The 20,124-nt window shown below is 52.1% G+C and overlaps 2 protein-coding genes across 8 annotated transcripts in view; one reads left to right on the forward strand and one right to left on the reverse strand.

Annotated features, from left to right (window-relative positions):
* Positions 1 to 2,220: 2,220 nt before the first annotated feature.
* The window catches only part of GPR68 (G protein-coupled receptor 68), a 31,632-nt gene continuing 13,728 nt past the window's right edge, over positions 2,221 to 20,124 (reverse strand). For 2 of the 6 annotated variants that reach the window (XM_015144374.3, XM_077941620.1), the window contains exon 2: positions 2,221 to 4,222. In XM_015144374.3, coding sequence (XP_014999860.2) covers positions 2,997 to 4,124 — 1,128 coding nt within the window. In that variant the 5' untranslated portion in view covers positions 4,125 to 4,222 and the 3' untranslated portion in view covers positions 2,221 to 2,996. Of the gene's footprint in view, positions 4,223 to 6,537; positions 6,647 to 10,916; positions 11,055 to 12,081; positions 12,357 to 20,124 lie in introns of those variants that run through there. The other 4 variants (XM_015144373.3, XM_002805185.4, XM_028851762.2 and 1 more) reach the window with 4 other exon arrangements.
* LOC106999543 (uncharacterized) lies at positions 10,868 to 19,678 on the forward strand. 2 transcript variants are annotated; one of them, XR_013396485.1, is made up of 6 exons: positions 10,868 to 11,787; positions 12,140 to 12,284; positions 14,392 to 14,635; positions 15,593 to 15,763; positions 18,303 to 18,385; positions 19,109 to 19,678. XR_013396485.1 is itself a non-coding variant. In XM_077941621.1 (4 exons), the coding sequence occupies exons 1-3, from the start codon at positions 12,175 to 12,177 to the stop codon at positions 15,716 to 15,718; spliced, it is 480 nt and encodes a 159-aa protein (XP_077797747.1). In that variant the 3' UTR covers positions 15,719 to 15,763; positions 18,303 to 19,678. The 2 variants fall into 2 exon arrangements, 1 of the variants encoding a protein (XP_077797747.1); XM_077941621.1 differs by lacking the exon at positions 10,868 to 11,787 and having other exon boundaries at positions 12,175 to 12,284; positions 18,303 to 19,678.

Consider the following 20,124-nt stretch of genomic DNA (forward strand, 5'->3'; position numbering starts at 1 on the left):
ACCAGCTACAAGAAGCGGGTTTTTCAGAAAAGCAACGAGCCAAGAGGGTCAGAGTCTAGCTCTCTTTTGGTTGGAACAGTCAGAGAAATCAGCAGATGGGGATGTATTTCGTGCTGAAAATTTCTCCCACTCTTGTCTGGCCAACCCACAGACCAGTGTGTGTAACAGGAAGATGAGCCCTGTGTGTAAACAGGAAGATGAGCCCTCATCTGACTAAACAACTCTGGTGAATAAGAAATAAATCCTAATGGCTTCTGTCACCTTCCAAACCAGATGGACTTTTTCTTCCACCCATCCTCTCAGGAGAGGAAGGAGTCATGATCCCCAATATTGTCCTTACTTAGGCTGTTTAGAAGAAGGATTTACTCTTCTGGAACACTCCAGGACTCTAGGAGCCTGACCCAGAGAGGGATTAAATGACCAAGATCAAATTTACGTTTTAATATGATGCAGTTAATCCTCAGTGATAAACATGGCATATGCCACTGTTGAGAAGATGCTCCAGCCTAAAGAGGCAGGTCAGCAAATGTGGGTCTCTCCAAACAAAGCCCCGTCACCGAGGACAGCCCCACAGAGATGAATGCAACAGGCCCTTCTGCTTTGGGAATCTTCTCTAGTGAGGAGGGGGTGGTCCGATGGAGCCCTCCCTCACTGTGGGGAGCAGCTACCTAGCAGGTACAAAGGGTCATGGGGCCAAGGACAGAGTGGGTGATATTCTCCAAACCACATGACTGGGCTCTATCCTCAAAAGGGAGTTGACCAAGTTAAACCACAGAGCAAATTTGCAACACCACACTGTAGGCACTTTATGAATCTCAAGTGGAGGGAGAGAAGGCTCTACTTCACTCGAGGGCTGTGTCCTTCTTGAACATTTTCTGGGTAATCAAGTGCAAATCCCTAACTGCTCTGCTTGAGTTTGCCCTGAGAAGTTCAACCTCTGCCCCTTCCTGACTCCTTTGGTTCTTCAGGGACCCTCTAGACCCCCTGGTGTTGAAGACCCCCCTACCCCATAAGGACTGCAGCATCCTCCCAAGGTGTCCAGTTACTTTGCTTTATTTGCAGACTGAAGTTGGCTACATAAATCCATTGCACAGTCAACACATGTAGACTTGGCAAAAAGAGAGGACAATACAAAAATACAACTCTTGATAGTAAATGAGAGTGCCCTCAGCTCGTCCCAGTCTGTGTCAGTGGGGAGCCAGTGTTTAAGGTCAACATAGGAGGAGGTGCTGTGGAATGAGGAGGCATGGAGGCTTCCACCAATGTCACTGACCCAGTAAGATCCTGGGCTGAGCTGCATGGGCTCTTCTTGGCTGTGTGGTCATTTCTGCTGCCTTCAAACTTGGTCACTTCCTCCTCTAGGAAGGGGAAGAGAACCTCCCCAAGTCATCGGACACCCTCCACAAGGATCTGATCAGGGGCTGTGCAGTCGAAGCCAAGTGTATCCCTGGGACCACTGTGAGCACCCTTCCCTGGGGCACCTCCAGCCTGGGCTATCTGCCTCTGGGCATCCCCGATGAAAGGGCTAAGAGACACAGCACAAAGGATCAACCTCTTAAAAGCTGGGGGGAAGAGGGGAAGGGAGACTGAGGAAGGGGTTCTACCTGGGCCTCCCTTTGGTAGATTCCAGAAATATTTACTGATGCCAACTTCTGCTCCTAGCCACTGGTCCCTTCTTGGAGGAAGCCCAGGTAGCCTCTTGGTTCTGAGGAACTGGAGTCCCAGGCCTTGGAGGACATCCCCAGTCAGAGCTGGTCCCAGCCCACTGACCAGAAGGTCTGAAGAGCCAGCATTTCTGTGGAGGTGGCAGGTCTTCTGGAGCGGCAGGTGGCTCTCCCTGTTCTTGTGGCTGGAGCCAGGGCCCTTCTCTGCCTATAACTACCCCCACTCCCCCAACCCAACACCCCCTCCCTTCCTTCTCCCCTCCTCCCTTCCTTCTCCCCTCCTCCCTTCCTTCTCCCCTCCTCCCTTCCTTCTCCCCTCCTCCCTTCCTTCTCCCCTCCTCCTTCCCTTCCCCCTCTTCCTTTCCTTCCCCCTCTTCCTTTCCTTCTCCCTCCTCCCTTCCTTCTCCCCCTCCTCCTTTCCTTCCCCCTCTTCCTTTCCTTCCCCCTCCTCCCTTCCTTCTCCCCCTCCTCCCTTCCTTCCTCCTCCTCCCTTCCTTCTCCCCTCCTCCCTTCCTTCTCCCCCTCCTTCTTTCCTTCCCCTTCTTCCTTTCCTTCCCCTTCCTCCCTTCCTTCTCCCCCTCCTCCTTTCCTTCCCCCTCCTCCCTTCCTTCTCCCCCTCCTCCCTTCCTTCTCCCCCTCCTCCTTTCCTTCCCCCTCCTCCCTTCCTTCTCCCCTCCTCCCTTCCTTCTCCCCTCCTCCCTTCCTTCTCCCCTCCTCCCTTCCTTCTCCCCTCCTCCCTTCCTTTTCCCCCTCCTCCTTTCCTTCCCCCTCCTGCCTTCCTTCTCCCCTCCTCCCTTCCTTCTCCCTCTCCTCCTTTCCTTCCCCCTCTTCCTTTCCTTCCCCCTCCTCCCTTCCTTCCCCCTCCTGCCTTCCTTCCCCCTCCAGTCTTCTCTTCCCACCCTGTTGTAGGCGGGGCTCCAGCGCTGGTCCCACCGGGACACCTGGACAGGCATTGTCTGTGACAACGGTGGCATTGGAAGGCCCTGGCAAGTGAACGCCCAGCCTCCCACCCGCCAAGTCCTCACAATCCCTATGCACAAACTCTGCGGGAAGCAGGCCAGGGAGCGCAGCTCACTGTCTTCCCCCCACCAGCAGCCCCAGCCTGGCCACATCGCAGCCGCAGCAGAGGACACCATGAGCCAACGGGGGCTTATTCCCGCCCTCGGCCGTCCCAGCGGGCTCAGCAAGGGACAGCAGACTTCTGGAGTCACGGGGCCTCGCTGCCTCCGCAGAAAGCGGCACTGGTGCTGGGGGAAGCAGGAGGCAGCCGGCCCTGAGGCCCATGGGCTGAAGGCTCAGGCCTCACAGGGCCCCACCCGCGGGGGACCCAGGCTAGGCCAACCCACCCGTGGCAGACCCTACCATCCCTGGCGAGTTAGGGGTCTGGAAGGCCGGGTGGAGCTTGGTCAACAGCTCGGGCTCCTCGCCCTGGGCCCCACTTTTCCCGGAGGCCTCGGGGGCACCCAGCGGGTAGGCCTCCCGGGCCCGGCCGGTCCTAGAGCAGGTGAGGAAGGCCAGGCAGGCCCCGCGGAGGCGGGCCAGGTCCCGGTGGGTGGTCTCACTGACGAAGCAGTAGAGCACCGGGTCGGCGACGCAGTTGAAGCTGGTGAGCAGGAGGGAGAAGTGGTAGGCGTTGAAGACGCCCTTGGCGAAGTCGCAGCTGGCCTCCCAGACGCTGCGCACCAGCAGCAGCACGTGGTAGGGCAGGAAGCAGGCCAGGAAGATGACCACGGTGCTGAGCACCAGCCGCTGGATCTGGTCCTTGCGGCTCTTCTGGGTGCCGTGGCTCCGGCGCACGGCGCGCAGGATGCCCTGGTAGGACGCCAGCAGCAGGCAGATGGGGAAGAGGAAGCCCACCAGGAAGCGGTAGTAGTTGATGGCGCGCTGCCATGCCTGGATGGGGTAGTGCTCAAAGCACACGCGGTGCTGGTCCTCGTCCTCGATGACCTCCTCGTGCATCAGGAAGTAGATGCTGGTCAGCAGCTCCTTGGCCCAGATGACCACGCTGACGCCGACGGCCGCCTTCAGGGTCCGGAACTGGTGGAAGCGGAAGGGATGGGCCACAGCCAGGTAGCGGTCCACAGAGATGCAGCAGAGGAAGCCCACGCTGATGTAGATGTTCTCGTAGAGGAGGATGCCGCACACCTGACAGGACAGGTCGCCGTGAGACCAGTTGTCGTGCTGCAGCACGTACTGCAGCCAGAAGGGCAGCGAGCAGATGTAGAAGAGGTCGGCCATCGTCAGGTTGCACAGGTACACGCCCAGCTCGTTCCGGGCCTTGATCTGCAGGTAGCCGAAGTAGAGGGACAGGCAGTTGGCCGGGAAGCCTACCACCAGCACGGTAACATAGACCACCGGGGCCAGCGTCTGGTGGATGGTGTGGTCGATGGTGCAGCTCATGGAGGAGTTGTCTGCAGTGATGTTCCCCATCTTTGGGCCTGAGGGGGCCACACTCCTCATGGGCTCAGGGACTGGGCCTGTCTCTCCACCGCCATCCTGTTTATAGAAGGTGGTTCAAGTTCTACCAAGGGCTGGGCATCGCTGGTGGGGGCAAGACCCTGAAAGGCAGAGGCAGGAAAGGCGTATAATAGTAGCTAACATGTATGTAGCACCTACTGTGTGTCAGGCACCGTTCTAAATTCTTTGCTCATTTAATTTAGAGGGTGTACTAGCCCACCAACTCCAATTCAACTACAGTATCTGAATGGTCGGACATGATGGCTCACACCTGTAAGCCCAGCACTTTGGGAGGTGGAAGGATCACTCGAGCTCAAGAGTTCAAGACCAGACTGGGCAACATGGCAAGCCCTTGTCTCTATAGATAAATAACTAAATAACAAGAAGAATAGATCTGAATGGGAGCCCCAGGTGCGGTGGCTCACATCTGTAATCCCAGCACTTTGGGAAGCCAAGGTGGGCGGATCACTTGAGGTCAGGAGTTCGAGACCAGCCTGGCCAATATGGCAAAAACCCGTCTCTACTAAAAATACAAAAATTAGCTGGGCATGGTGGCAGACACCTGTAATCCCAACTACTCGGGAGGCTGAGGCAGGGGATTCACTTGAACCTGGGAGGCAGAGGTTGCAGTGAGCCAAGATCGTGCCACTATACTCCAGCCTGGGTGATAGGAGGAGACTCCGTCTCAATTAAAAAAAAAAAAAAAAAAAAGAATATATCCGAATGGGTCACATACCAAGCCACTATAGGGTAGTTTACATCTCCCCTCCCCATTCCCTGGCTTTGCCTATTTATTCCCCATCCTTCATATATTTTCATGCTCCCTTGCTGTAGCAAGTAAGGCTGGAGGTTCTTTTTTTTTTTTTTTTTTTTTTTTTTTTGAGATGGAGTCTAACTCTGTCGCCCAGGCTGGAGTGCAGTGAAGGCTGGAGGTTCTTATGAGCATGTACCCACCCTGAGCCTGCTCTCCCAGGGAGACATGGGGCAAAGATCAATTCTAACCCACACGCGACAGCACCGGCCACCCTCCTCATCCACAGCAATAGGCGGCATTCACATTTGTCCTATTTGCTCACAGGAATGTACTACTTAGGTCCATTTACACTGAGGCCACCGTCCCTCATGGGGGCCTCTCCAGAAGAGGCCCAACCTTGTCCACATTTTACCGAGTCCTGGCAAGAAACAAAAGCAGTTTCCCACAAGCACAGCCTGCACTCCTGGGTGCTCACCCAGCAGGAGCTACCTCTCCTCTCCTCCATGGAGCTCCGGGAAAGCTCCGGGCCAAGGCCCCAGGACGTGAGCGCCAGGCCAGCCAGGTAGAGACTGTGCAAGTCACTTACCTTGTCTCAGCCTAGGTTTCCTCACCTGTCAAACAGAGATAAAAACACCTGCCCTTGGGGGTTAGTATCAGGGCCACATCAAATAATGGGTATGCAAACAGGGCATTGTTTTTCCAGGAGCAAAGAGGAGGAGTAAGAGATTATAATCTTATTGGAATCAGTGAAAAGTTCCTATTTATTGGCCAGATGCAGTGGGCTCACACCCGTAATCCTAGCATTTGGGGAGGCTGAGGTGGGCAGATCACTTAAGGTCAAGAGTTTGAGACCAGCCTGGCCAACATGGCAAAACTCTGTCTCTACTGAAAATTAGTCAGGCATGCTGGCGGGCTCCTGTAATCCCAGCTACTCAGGAGGCTAAGGCACGAGAACCGCTTGAACCTGGGAGGCAGAGCACGCGGTGAGTCGAGATCGCACCACTGCGCTCCAGCCTGGGTGACAGAGTGAGACTCCATCTCAAAAAAAAGAAGTTCTTATTATTGAGAATTTAACAAAGACGATTCCAGATATTTGAATAAGTTTGAGCAAGATAGAATACAATGTTTTGGTGGGGCGCAGTGGCTCACACTTGTAATCCCAGCACTTTGAGAGGAAGAGGCAGGTGGATCACCTGAGGTCAGGAGTTCGAGGCCAGCCCGGCCAACATGGTGAAACCCCGTCTCTACTAAAGATTCAAAAATTAGCCAGGTGTTGTGGCGGGCACCTGTAGTCCCAGCTACTCAGGAGGCTGAGGCATGAGAATCCATTTAACCCGGGAGGCAGAGGTTGCAGTGAGCTGAGATCATGCCACTGCACCCCAGCCTGGGTAACAGAGCAAGACTCCGTCTCAAAAACAAAAACAAAAAAACTTCTTGGATGAATAGGTGAACAACACTTCCCATCTTCCAGGTGAGGAAACTGCAGTTCTAAAGGGCAAGTGACTTGCCTGAAGCCAGCCTGAGGAAGGAAGAAGCGTTGCTGCTAGAATCCAGGTCTTCTTGCTCCACATCCCACCTCCCTGCCACATACAGTCTCTGCCTGAGACTCAGCTCCCAACCTCTCAGTTCCCAGAAAACAGGGACTCCCAGTCTCTGACTCACCTCTTCCGTCCTCTTCAGGGCACTGGCCTAGAATTCCAGTGATGGTGGTGGAGGGGGGTGCTTCTTGTTTTTGTTGTGGTAAAATACATGTAAAATAACATTTGCCATTTTAGCCACTTTTTTTTTTTTTTTTTTTTTGAGATGGTATTTCACTCTTGTTACCCAGGCTGGAGTGCCATGGCACGATCTCGGGTCACCGCAACCTCTGCCTCCCAGATTCCAGTGATTCTCCTGCCTCAACCTCCCAAGTAGCTGGGATTACAGGCATGCGCCAACATGCCCGGCTAATTTTGTCATTTTAGTAGAGACGGGGTTTCACCATGTTGGTCAGGCTGGTCTCAAACTCCCCATCTCAGGTGAGCTGTATCCATTAAATAATAACTCCCCAGCCCCTAGCAACCACCATTTCTGTCTCTATGGACTTGACTATTCTAGGTACCTCATATAAATGGAATCAGACAGTATTTGTCCTTTTGTGTCTGGCTTATTTGATGTAGTATAATGTCTTCAAGATTCATCCATGTTGTAGCACACGTCAGAATGTTCTGCCTTTTTAAGGCTGAATAATAGTCCACGGTATGCACAGCCCACATTTGGTTTATCCATGCATTGATGGACATTGGAATTGTTTTTACCTTTTGGCTATTGTGAATAAAGCTGCTATAAATATGAGTGTACCAAGATCTGTTCAAGTTCCCACTTTCAGTTCTTTTGGGTACATAATCAGAATTGGTACTGCTGGATCATATGTTAGTTCTATTTTTAATTTTTTGAGGAACTTCCCTACCGTTTTCCGCAGTGGCTGCACCGTCTTACATTTCCACCAGCCATGCACAACTGTGGGTTTTGGGTTTGTTTGTTTGTTTGTTTTCATTTGTATGTTTTGGTGGTAAGAAAAAGGGGGGAAGGAACAGCTGAAGTCCATGATCCCAAAACTCTGCCCAGAGCCCAGTGAATCAGAATTCGGCCCTAGTCACCTTCTCTTGTCAGTCCGCCTGTCCCTGAATGCAAGCTCACACCTGTGGGGCCAAGTGCTTTGCCAGGCTTACATATAAGGAAATCCACAGAAGCTCATGTCCCCGAATGGTCCCCAAGGCACCTATCCAGGGCCGTTCCTCTTTCTGAATTTACTTCAGGTTCTCCACAGTCCACACAAGATCCACCCACAGGAAGATAAAATCCATTCACAAAAGCACAGGCCCCCAGGCTCCCCCCCAAACGGCAAATGAAGCCCCCATGAAAGCACAACCAGTCATCTTGGAAATTCACTGAGTGTCATCAGGCTATGGTTTACGAGTGGTGGGTGTATATACGTGTAGGGTGGTGCTTCCTCTTCCCTAGGCCAACAATAAGCTAATTCTAGCAACCAAAGTCAGAAACATTCAAGCCTACAGAACAAAGAAGAAACATTTACTGCGTTTAGATGAAAGCACCTCCTACGTTTATTTTGGAGAGAAAAGAGGGTTTTGGTATTCTAACGCTGCAGTGCTTGAACTTAGGTGCATCAGAATCCCCTGGGGAATTTGTTATGACAGATCGCTAAGCCTCACCTCCAGAGTTTCAGACACAGTGAGTCTGGGCTGGGGCTCAGGAATTTTACATTTCAAACAAGCTGCCAGGTGATGTGGATGCTGCCGACCCATGGACCACATTTTGAGTAGCAAGGTGCTAGGACAGTCTGGAAGGTCCAGGGTTCAGCTCTTGAGTGCATGCCCTACAAGAGCTCCCAAGGCAGGGAAACAGAGGAAGCTGGCAGGGGAGTATGATCCAGCGGGACTTTGTGGGCACAACCAGGTCACAGCCCTTGGGATGTCTCCCAGCTGATTCAAGGCCCCAAGAAAAAGCCATTAAACCTTTTATTTGCAAAATACTTTATAGTTTACAGAGCTTTTCACCTCTGTTCTCTTGTCCAATTTTAAAAACAGCCATTTAGAGATGTGTCCATTTTAGAGATGAGAAAACCGAGGTCAGACAGATGAAGCAGCTTGAACTATCCAGTACCCTGGCTTTCACTGCACAAGTGTGTGTAGAGCATCTCCGATGTTCACAGCACCAAGCTAGACATGGGGGACCTAGAAGTCCACAAGAAATGGGCCGGGTGTGATGGCTCACCCCTGTAATCTCAGCACTAGCTGAGGCGAAAGGATTGCTTGAGCCTAGGGGCTCAAGACCAGCCTGGGCAACATAGTGAGACTCTGTCCCTACATAAAATTTACAAATTAGCCAGCTGTGGTGGTGCACACCTATAGTCCCAGCTAATCAGAAGGCTGAAGCAGGAGGATCGCTTGAGCCCAGGAGGTCGAGGCCGCAGTGAGCCATATTCATGCCACTGTGCTCCAGCCTGGGTGACAGAGTGAGACTCCCCCATCTCAAAACAAACAAAATGCAAGAAATGGCTCCCAGTTTCAAGGAACCTCCAAGCTCGAAAGACAGGAATGTCCCATGCACAAATTACTAGCATGCAAGGCAGTGTATGGCGGGTGCAGTGGGCAGCTCTCCCACACACATTCAACACTGGTTTGCCCTTTTCACTCCCTGTGGGATGGCTGCTTCTCCGTGGTTTCAACCCCACCTACACTCTGATGACTCCCAGGTCGCTTCCTGCCATTCACAGGACATGCTCAGTGAGGCCCACGCTGGGTCCATCATCTTCTCCACTGGTCTGTTCTTGGAAGGGGCATCCTCACCTGCCCAATCACTTATGTCAAAAAATGGCTGGCCTTTAGCTTTCACCCACATCTCATCCACAGCATCCAGTTAATTTCCAAGTTCTACCACTTTCAACTCCTAAGTATTTCCTACATCCATCTCCTCCTCTTCAGCTCTCTTGTCAGCACCCTAGATGGGCTTGGTCAAGAGCTCCTTCCCAGAGTCAGTGCAACAGCCTCCTCTTGGGCTGCTTCCTGTCTCCATCTTACCATCCTCAAAGCCATCCTCTAAACAGAAATCTAAGCCAGTCACACCCTGCGGCAAAGACTTCCATGGTTCTCCAATCATCCACTCACGCATCCATCATCCAGCCATTCACGCATCCATCCATCCATCCATCCATCCATCCACCCAAGTATTCATTCATACAACAAATACTCACCAAGTATCTATTATACAGAAGGCACAACACTAGACACTGGCCCCTAGTAACAAGTGGCTTTTAGTATTAAGGGGGAGGAGAGAGGACAAGTGAAACAAGCTCACAAAGAGAGTGCAGGATTTTGTGAGGGTTCATGGGTGAGGACCTCACCCTGTCAGGAAAGGCCTTCCTGAGCATCGGCAGTTACAGTAAGATCAGGAGAAAGAGGAAGCGCTGCCCAAGCAGAGGAGAGTTTCTACCTGTGGAAAATGTGTGGAAACAGCCGAAATGCAAGAGGAAGAGAAGGGGCGGCTCTGTGGAATTGAAAGTAGACTGGATCTAAATATGAGGTAGGCAGGGCGAGAGAGGAAACGGCTGTAGAACTGGCAAGTGATTACAAGCGAGGTGGGGAACAACCAGGGGCCAATCGGAGATTTTTCTTGGTGCCTGGTCCTTATAACCTCCCCAAAATTATTTGCTGGATGGATGGTGGAGAGGTGGGTGGGTGAATGAGTAAATGGAGGGATGGGGTAGCCAGATAGATGGATGACTGGATGCCTGGACAGATGGACATATGGGCAGCTGGAGAGGTGAGTGGATAGATGGGTGGGTGGATGGATAAGTGGATGGGTGAATGTATAAAGGGATGCATGGGTGAGGGGTAGAGGGATAGCGGGATGAGTGAATGGGTGGACAGGTGGATGTATGGGTGGGTGGATAGGTGAGTTGATGGAAGGGTGGGTGGGTGGATAAGTGGGTGGGTGAATGTGTAAATGGATGCACGGGTGAGGGGAAGATGGATAGATGGATGAGGAAATGGGTAGCAGATGGATTATGGGTGGATGGATAGGTGAGTAGGTGAGTGAGTGGATAGGTAAATGGTGGGGGGTTGAGGCTGGGTGCTGGGACAGTGGGGGTATCATTAATAGAAACAGGAAAGTGAGGAGGAGGAATGACCGTGGTCCCCTCTCTGCTCAGGCTGCCTGAGCTAGTCTGAGGGTCCTGATTTTTCACCAGTGCCTTCCCTTCTACCGTTCCCTGAGGACAGGCACCCTCAGATGGAAACTCCGACTTGCCCTCTACCTCATCTCTACAGGAACCTTGCTCCTCGAAAATGAAAGAACACAGTGGATGCAAAAAATATTTCATAAATGGAAAAACATAGATATCTAGAAGAACTAAGCCATGTCTGTCGAGGGCCCTGCACCTGCCAGGCAAGTTTCTGAATGTCTGTTCTCTCTTTCACCACCACTCTCATCAGCACCCACTTTACAGATGCAGAAACTGAGGCTCAGAGAGATGAACCAACCTGCTGAAGACTCCGCAGCTGAGATGCGGCAGGCCAGGTCTGGAACTCGATTGGTCCACACATTCCTTGATGTCGTGCTGACTATTATGATCATCCTGGAACCACCACCCTCAAGCCGCCAGCTCAGCCAAGCTCCAGTCCTCACAGATGCTGCAGCAATGGCCACCAGGCTTGGTCCGGGACTGACCCCCTTCACCTGGACTACGCTTTAGCACGTCAACCATGTTTTCAACGCCCACTGAGGAAAACCAGCCATGTGTCCAGTCCATGGTTTGGGAGGGCATTGGGGAAAAGAATCAAAATAACACTTTATTACCCAGCTAAGAAATTGAGAAAAACTATAGAGTGACTCAACGCCTGGAAGCAAATCTTTAGCAAATGCAAATCAGCATAGAGGCCTCTGAGGACTTCAATGACCAAGAGAAATTAAGCTCCCAACAGGAAGGAAAGGCCTCTCTGACTAAGCTAGGAGTCTCGTGCATGTCCCAAGTCAGAAGGCAGAGGTGCCTACCTGCTGGATTCCAGCTAGCACATAAATAATGATCTAACTCACCCCCGCTTCCGTGAGGCACACACCGGCACGCACACAGACAGTTACTCATGGTGCCAGGGCTGCTCACGGAGCCCCAAACCCACAAGAGCTGGGGAGTTTCCCAAGGGCCCAGCTTCCTTTTCCTTCAGTTGGCCAAACCTCTGCATGCTTTAAACAAGACTGTTTCATTTTCTGAAAGTGCTTTATTTTTCCCTCTGAGGACGGGAAAAAATCAGGATGCATTTTTCCTTAGTCCCCATTTCCCCCCAGATCGCCTCACTCCAGCAACTGTGTGGACCATAGCATCTGACTTCTAGAACCCCTGTCACTGTTTCAAAGGTCAGTCCCATCTGGGCTCACAAAGTCCCTGTGAGTCAGGTGGGGCTGGCATTGCTAAGCCATTTCTGAGAACCTGAAGCCCAGAGAGGCTAAAGCAGGGAGGCTCAAACTCAGTTAGTTGGGGTGGATCTGAATCCAGAACCCAGGTGTCTAGGCACCAGCTTGTTGCCTTTGAACTTTCTGGATCACAAGCAATAGCAAGAAATACACCTGACATCACGACCCAGCACACAGAGACACACACACACCCACACATCTGTACAAAGCAACAAACTTCCCCAAAGCAATACTTACCCTACTTCTTGCCACGCACTCTGATCATTTCTATTCTATTTCAATTTTTAAAATGCAGGTCATGAGTTACGAAGTTGATTTACTGACCCATGAATGGGTTACAACCCGCAGTTTGGAAACAGCTTGATGGACCCCCACCTGTGCTTTCCAGCTTCTCCTAGAGCCTCAGGGCCCCAGGAAGGCGGTGTGGTCTCTGAAGACAGGTGAGGAGCAGACAGCTGCTGAAATCAGGACGGAAGGAGTCCTCTGAGCGGGGAGTCTGAAACGAGTCCTCTCTGACTCTGCCTGCCTCAGCTGGGCTCTGCCCTCAAACCTCAAACAACTGGGCTTCCTGCAGAGGCTCTGCAGGAGCCTGGGCACCCTTGCAACCACGACCCCAGCTCTCCCTCCAGCGACTTCCCGCAGCCTGAACCTCCCAGCTCCGGCTAGAAAATCCCCAGCCGGAGGCTGCCCATTCCCGAGCTGAGGCAGAATCATGTGAACTCCAATCTGGTGTCAGGCTGGGCGGTTGCCGAGGAACCACTCGCCAGCCAGAGGCTGAGGGCGGCGGAATGGCTCTCTCCACGCATCCTCCTCTGCTCTCCACGCAACCCAGTCAGTGAGCAGCCTCACCGGGAATGTGAAAGCCTGAGCTAGCGGCGGGTGCCCTCAGGACTGCGGTGGGGGGATACAGGAGGAGGGGGTGGGCTAATTCTAGCCACCTTTCAGCACCTACAGGATACCAGGATCCAGGCAAGGGCGGGGGAAGCTGTCAACATCTGGGTCACTGGGGCTCAACCCTGGCCACGTGCATGAGAACATACCTGGGAGCCTATAAAAAAAAAACAATGCCCGAGCCCCACCCAAGGCTGGTTAAATCATGCTCCCAAGTGAGGTGCCAGCATCAATGGCTTTAAAGCTCCCTGGACTGTTCTAAAGTGCAGTGAAGGTGGGGAGCCATGGATGTGGTGAAGCAGGTAGGATCCTGTTTGGCAGAGCAGCAGAGTGAAGGCCATGGAGCCAAGGCTCTGGGCATGAGTAAGGATAGGGTGGGCATCAATGTTTGCAACTGTGTCAGTCCCCTGAGCAGGAACCAAGCCCGGGGCTGTGGCCACGGGGGGCCTTCTGGCTCTCAGGAGCACTTACTAAACTCCCTCACACACATAACACAGAGGATGGAAAGGCCCAGCATTTTGGCGTAACCACCTCCCTCCAAGGCAGGCTCCTTGGAAGCTAATTATAAGCTACAATGCCAGAGCCAGGAAGCCAACAGACACACGGTGCATGGGGCCACTGGGGGCGCGAGTCCTTCCTGCCGGAAGCGGCCACAGCCCTGTGCTAGGTCCCTGATCTGGGGACTAACACAGTTTAAAACATGCCCATCTTATTCATGCCAAGAGCCTTGGCTCCACTCCCCTTGCTCTGCGGTAGGGGGTCTAAGGAAATCCCCTTCAGTGGAGCCTGGGCGTTCCAAGCAAATGCTACCACATAGCAAGCCTTTTAAAAACTATTTCCAGCCAGGCGCAGTGGCTTACCCCTGTAATCCCAGCACTTTGGGAGGCCAAGGCAGGTGGATCACCTGAGGTCAGGAGTTGGAGACCAGCCTCGCCAACATGGTGAAACCCCATCTCTACTAAAAACACAAAAATTGGCCGGGCGCGGTGGCTCAAGCCTGTAATCCCAGCACTTTGGGAGGCCGAGACGGGCGGATCACAAGTTCAGGAGATCGAGACCATCCTGGCTAACACGGTGAAACCCCGTCTCTACTAAAATACAAAAAAAATTAGCCGGGCGAGGTGGCGGGCGCCTGTACTCCCAGCTACTCGGGAGGCTGAGGCAGGAGAATGGCGTGAACCCGGGAGGCGGGGCTTGCAGTGAGCTGAGATCCGGCCACTGCACTCCAGCCTGGGCAACAGAGCTAGACTCCGTCTCAAAAAAAAAAAAAAACAAAACACACAAAAATTTCCTGGGGGTGGTGGCATGTGCCTGTAATCCCAGCTACTTGGGAGGCTGAGGCAGGAGAATCACTTGAACCTGGGAGGTGGAGGTTGCAGTGAGCCGAGATTGCGCCACTGTACTCCAGCCTGGGCGACAAAAGCAAAACTCTGTCTCAAAAAAAAGAAAAAAAAGTTTCCTATGTCAGTTGCTTCTTGTAGGCCTTATGTTACAAGCAAAGGCTTCAACTTGGTGTGGTGCAGTAGTGTGCATTTGGACACACGTGCTATTTCTGAGTTTCGGAAATGTGGCTGGCTTTCCCTGATGTCATATAGGAGGACTCGGGGGTTAGGAGCACAGAACTGACTGAGCAGTGACTGCCTGGCTTACCCCTAGGACACGACCTGCCAGAGAGAGCACCTCTGGCCCTCTACAGGGTGACCCCCGGCCTAACAGGGTGTGCACACGCAGGCCGTCTACACCATCATCGTCTATACCTGCAGGAACCACTAATGGCATGGTGTCCCGGCCCACCTCCAGCACCACCAGGGGCTGGCAAGCTGCCCCAGCCCCTCCGCAAGCAGCACATGCCCTACTGCGCCTGGAGGAAGGACCATGCCTTTGGGATGAAGAAGGAGGGGTGAAACGTTCTTTGGTTTTACTCAAATCAGCTGAGCCCAGGTCTTTGTGAAATGCTAGCTCAGTAAGAGAAAAAAGAACCCACGTTCTCTCACGTGCCTGGCCCTCGAGGGGTTAGGAAAGAGCCTGGAGTGGCTCGCTACCAAGAGCTGCCTTTACCATTTCCCCAGCATTTGCTTTTTGCACTAGGTGCTGTGCTAAGCACCTTCCCGATCCTTTGTTTAATCCTTACATCAACTCTGCGTGGCAGGGATTATCCTGTTGCCCAGGCTGGAATGCAGTGGTACGACCTCGGCTCACTGCAACCTCTGCCTCCTGGGTTCAAGCAATTTACCTGCCTCAACCTCCCAAGCCTGTAGCTGGGATTACAGGCATGCACCACCCGGCTAATTTTTTTTTTTTTTTTGAGATTCATTCTTGTTGCCAAGTCTGGAGTGCAATGGCGTGATCTCGGCTCATGGCAACTTCTGCCTCCCGGATTCAAGCGATTCTCCTGCCTCAGCCTCCTGAGTAGCTGGGATTACAGGCATGTACCACTATGCCTGGCTAATTTTGTATTTTTAGTACAGATGGGGTTTCTCCATGTTGGTCAGGCTGGTCTTGAACTCCTGACCTTAGGTGATCTGCCTGCCTTGGCCTCCCAAAGTGCTAGGATTACAGGCGTGAGCCACCATGCCTGGCCCTAATTTTTGTATTTTTAGTAGAGATGGGGTTTTGCCATGTTGGCCAGGCTGGTCTCGAACTCCTGGCCTCAAGTGATCCACCTGTCTTGGCTTCCCAAAGTGCTGAGATTACAGGTGTGAGCCACTGCACATGGCCAAAACAACATCCATTTCTTATCTTGCAGTTCTAGAGGTCAAAAGCATGACATGGATCTTACTGGCTAAAATCAAAACTGCAGTCTGCAGGGCTGCATTCTTTCTTAAGGCTCTAAAATCCATTTCCTTGTCTTTTCCAGCTTCTAGAGGCTTCTAGCATTCCTTGGCTTGTGGCATCTTCCAACTTCAAAGCCTACAGCAGTCGACTGAGTCCTTCTCACATCACATCTCCTCCTCTGACCCTCACGTTCCCTCTTCCACTTTGAAGGGTCCTTCCTTGTGACAATGCTGGATCATCTCCTTACTTTAAGGTCAGCTGATTAGGAGTCTTAACTCCACCTGCTGCCTTAATCCCCGTTTGCCATGTAAGGTAACGCAGTCACAGGTTCCGGGGATTAGGAACTGGACCTCTTTAGGGAGGGCATTATTCTGCCTCCCACACCCACCATGTGATACTTACTTAAAACCCTATATAGTGCTGGCTGGGTGAGGTGACTCATGCCTATAATCCCAGTACTTCAGGAGGCTGAGACAGGCAGATTGCTTGAACTCAGGGGTTTGAGACCAACCTGGGCAAGCTGGCGAAACCCCGTCTCTACAAAAAATACAAAAAATTGGTGGGTGCGGTGGCATGTGCCTGTAGTCCCAGCTACTCAGGAGGCTGAGGCTGGGGAATTGCTTGAGCCCAGAAGGCGGAGGTTGCAGTGAGCTGAGATCACACTTGGGCGACTGGAATGAAACCATGTCTCGAGCAAAACAAAAACCCTGTACAGTGCTGCTTCTCAAACGTTAGTGTGCATGTGTTATACATCTCCCAGGAATCTTGTTAGCGTAGCTTTTGGTTCAGTTCAGTAGGTCTGGGGTACGGTCTGAGATTCTGCCCTTCTAACATGAACTGAGGACCACCTTTATCTCTGGTATCCCCACAGCAATTGCTATAATGCTGCACAAGTGTTTGGGCTAAATAAATACTTGATAATGAAAAGGGCCAGGCATGGTGGCTCACACCTGTAATTCCAGCACTTTGGGAGGTCAAGGCAGGAGGATTGATCGCTTGAAGCCAGGAGTTTGAGACCAACCTGGGCAAAAAAGTGAGACTCTGTCTGTACAAAAATTTTAAATATTAGCTGGTTGTGGTGGCCCGCACCTGTAGTCCCAGCTAGTCGGGAGGCTAAGGTGGGAGGATCCCTTGAGCCTGAAAGTTTGAGGCTGTAGTGTCCAGCATAGGCAACAGAGAAAGACCCAAAGGAAGGAAGGGAGGAAGGGAGGAAGGGAGGGAGGGGAGGGGAGGAGGGGAGGAAGGAAGGAAGGAAAGAAGGAAGAGAAAAGGAGGGAGGGAGGGAGGAAGGGAGGGAGGGGAGGGGAGGGGAGGAGGGGAGGAAGGAAGGAAGGAAAGAAGGAAGAGAAAAGGAGGGAGGAAGGAAGGGAGGAAGGGAGGGAGGGGAGGCGAGGGAGGATGGGAGGAAGGAAGGAAGGAAAGAAGGAAGAGAAAAGGAGGGAGGGAGGGAGGGAAGGAAAGAAGGAAGGAAGGAAGGAAGGAAGGAAGGAAGGAAGGAAGGAAGGAAGGAAGGAAAAGTTGAGCTCTGAGTGTTTTTATCACTGTGGTACAAGGGAGCTGGGATAAGGACTCCTCACACACGCTTCACACAGAAGGAAGGTGGCCTGAGGTTGTGAATGACAAATGGGTGCTCAGCAAGGGGATGCAGGGTGGGTGCTCACCTGTCTGGAGCTGCCCATATATACAAGGCATTGAGCTTTCCATAGGCTGCCTTGATGCCTCACAGCAACCCGCCAGGTAAATATCATCTCAGTTTTATCACTGAAAGCTCAGGGCTATCCAAGACCAAGGGTCACACAGCTGGCAAGCAAGCAGCAGGGCTGGGATTCAATTCAATGTCCGAATTCACTGTGTTTTCATTTTTAATTAATTAATTAATTTTTAGAGATGGGGTCCCTATTCTATCACCCAGGCTGGAGTGTAGTGGTGCGATCATAGCTCACTGCAGCCTCAAAAATCTGGGTTCAGGCAATCCTCCCTCCTCAGCCTCCCCAGTAGCTGGGACTCAGGTATGGGCCATCATGCCCAGCTCATTGTATTTTTTAAAAAAAAATTTAGTGTATGCAACGGATTGGTTTCACCATTGTATTTATTTTTATTTATTTATTTATTTTTTGAAACAAGTCTCCCTCTGTTGCCCAGGCTGGAGTGCAGTGGCACGATCTTGGCTCACTGCAACCACCACCTCCCGAGTTCAAGCGATTCTTGTGCCTCAGCCTCCCAAGTAGCTGGGATTACAGGCGCACACCTCCACACCTGGCTAATTTTTGCATTTTTAGTAGAGACAAGGTCTCACCATGTGGCTTATGCTTGTCTCAAATTTCTGAGCTCAAGCCATCCGCCCACCTTGGCCTCCCAAAGTGCTGGGATTATAGGCATGAGCCACCACACCTGGTCCATCATTGTATTTTAATATTTTCCAGGCCGGGCGCGGTGGCTCAAGCCTGTAATCCCAGCACTTTGGGAGGCCGAGACGGGCGGATCACGAGGTCAGGAGATCGAGACCATCCTGGCTAACCCGGTGAAACCCCGTCTCTACTAAAAAGTACAAAAAACCAGCCGGGCGAGGTGGCGGGCGCCTGTAGTCCCAGCTACTCGGGAGGCTGAGGCAGGAGAATGGCGTAAACCCGGGAGGCGGAGCTTGTAGTGAGCTGAGATCTGACCACTGCACTCCAGCCTGGGCGACAGAGCGAGACTCCGTCTCAAAAAAAAAAAAAAAAAAAATATTTTCCAATGTAACGCATGGAAATATGTATGACTATTGGTTAATGCTTGTCTTCTCCTTTACACAGGAAGCTGCCTGGGGAAGGAGGAGCTGGATCTATTTCGTTCTTTGCTAGGGACCGTGCACACCAAAAACATGCTGAATGTTTGGGTGAATAAATGAATCTAAATTCCACTTCTTCCTGTAGCCTGCTGGGAAGACCAGCGTGGCTAAAATTGAAGTCAGAAGCTAACAATCTGAGGGAAACAGTCAGGATATAGGATGAGGCAACAAGAAGAGGGTTGGTTTGGACTCTCAGAGTGTGAGTGGGTAGCCTTAAGCGGAAGTGCATTTCCACGAAGGCCTGGTGCTGAACCGGGGACTTCCAGCCAGGAGGGCCTGTGGTCTGAGAAGGTCTGAGCTGCCTGGGGCATGTCTCCTGTCTGCAGCTGCAGCACAGACCACAGACCTGGAGGTTGCCATGGCAATCCCTGGGGCCTGCTGCCCCCACTGCCTGCAGAGCGCTCCAGCCCATCAATTAGTAACCTAATAATGTATGACAACAATCACTCCAAACACACAGGAAGCAGCCCTCTTGAAAAACAAACGACTTCTCCAGCAACTCGAGAGCTTCGAAGATGCTCATTACGCTCAACCCCCGGGCCACCCGCTCAAATCTATTTTCTTGAATCCAAATTGCTCTCTCATTGGCTTCTCCCTCTTGTTTTGAAGGCCCAGGGTTGACAAAGCTGGGGACTGAAGCCTCAGAGGTTCCAGGGCTAGAGAGGCCACTGGGTAGGATGCCTGCTCCCTCAGCCCTGTGTCAGGTCCAGCGATACTGATTCTGACCAAAATACACTGTGTGTGATAAGGCCCATGTGTCTGTCTCGGCAGGTCCTCTCCTGGGAGAAACACTTCAACTTTTGCAAAAGATTAATTCATCACCATGGCGCCCAGAAAAAAAATGCAAAAGAGAAGGCTCAAGTTGTGGCAGACCCAAGGTGGCTGCAAACTCTTTGAGATTTTCCTCATCGAGAGGTGGGGGTCTAAATCCCCTCCCTTGAACCTAGGCAGGCCCTCTGACTGCCTGACCAACAGAATAGCGTGGAAGCAACGCTGTACCAGTTTTTGAGGCTAAGCCTGAAGAGACTGGCAGTTCCCACTTCCTGTCTTTTGGGAATAATTGTTCTTGAAACCTAAGTGCTATGCTGTGAGGAAGCCAAGCAGCCTCGTTGACAGGCCCACACTGAGCGGAACCAAACCCTGGCCATCAGCTCCTGCTGTGCCCCGAGCTGACAGCCAGGTTTGACTTGTCTTGCATACCAGTATGTCATGCTGGATGAGGATCCCCCAGCCCCAGTAAGGCCATCTCAGCTGATGCTCCAAGGAGCAGAGATGAGCCATCCCCACCGAGCCCTGCCCAAATCACAGATTTGTGAGCAAAATAAATACGTTATTTTAAGCTAATATCTTCGCTCTTTCTTCCCCTCCCTCCCCCTCCTTCCCTCCCTCTCTCCCTCCATCCCTCCCTTTCTCTTTCTTTCTTTCTTTTTTTTTTAAACGGAGTGTTGCTCTGTTACCCAGGCTGGAGTGCAGTGGTGCCATCTCGGCTAACTGCAACCTCCGCCTTCCAGGTTCAAGCGATTCTCCTGCCTCAGCCTCCTGTGTAGCTGGGATTACAGGCGTGCACCACCATGCCCAGCAAATTTTTGTATTTTTAGTAGAGATGGGGTTTCACCATGTCGGCCAGGGTCGTCTCCAACTCCTGACCTCAAGTGATCCACCTGCCTCGGCCTCCTAAAGTGCTGGGATTATAGGCATGGGCCACTGCACCCGGTCTAAGCTAATATCTTTAAATATGGTTTGTCCTGCAGCAATAGATAACAGAAGCATAAATTATTTGTCCCCCC

This window comes from Macaca mulatta, chromosome 7, assembly GCF_049350105.2.
Source record: "Macaca mulatta isolate MMU2019108-1 chromosome 7, T2T-MMU8v2.0, whole genome shotgun sequence".
NCBI classification, from domain to species: Eukaryota; Metazoa; Chordata; class Mammalia; order Primates; family Cercopithecidae; genus Macaca; species Macaca mulatta.

Excerpts from the sequence above, each read along its gene's own strand:
- LOC106999543 (XM_077941621.1), top strand. The coding sequence starts at position 12,175 with ATGGGTTACAACCCGCAGTTTGGAAACAGCTTGATGGACCCCCACCTG. Across the intron at positions 12,285-14,391 it reads GGTGTGGTCTCTGAAGACAG|GACACGACCTGCCAGAGAGA; the intron begins GTGAGGAGCAGA and ends GCTTACCCCTAG. Across the intron at positions 14,636-15,592 it reads TTTGGGATGAAGAAGGAGGG|CTTCTAGAGGCTTCTAGCAT; the intron begins GTGAAACGTTCT and ends TGTCTTTTCCAG.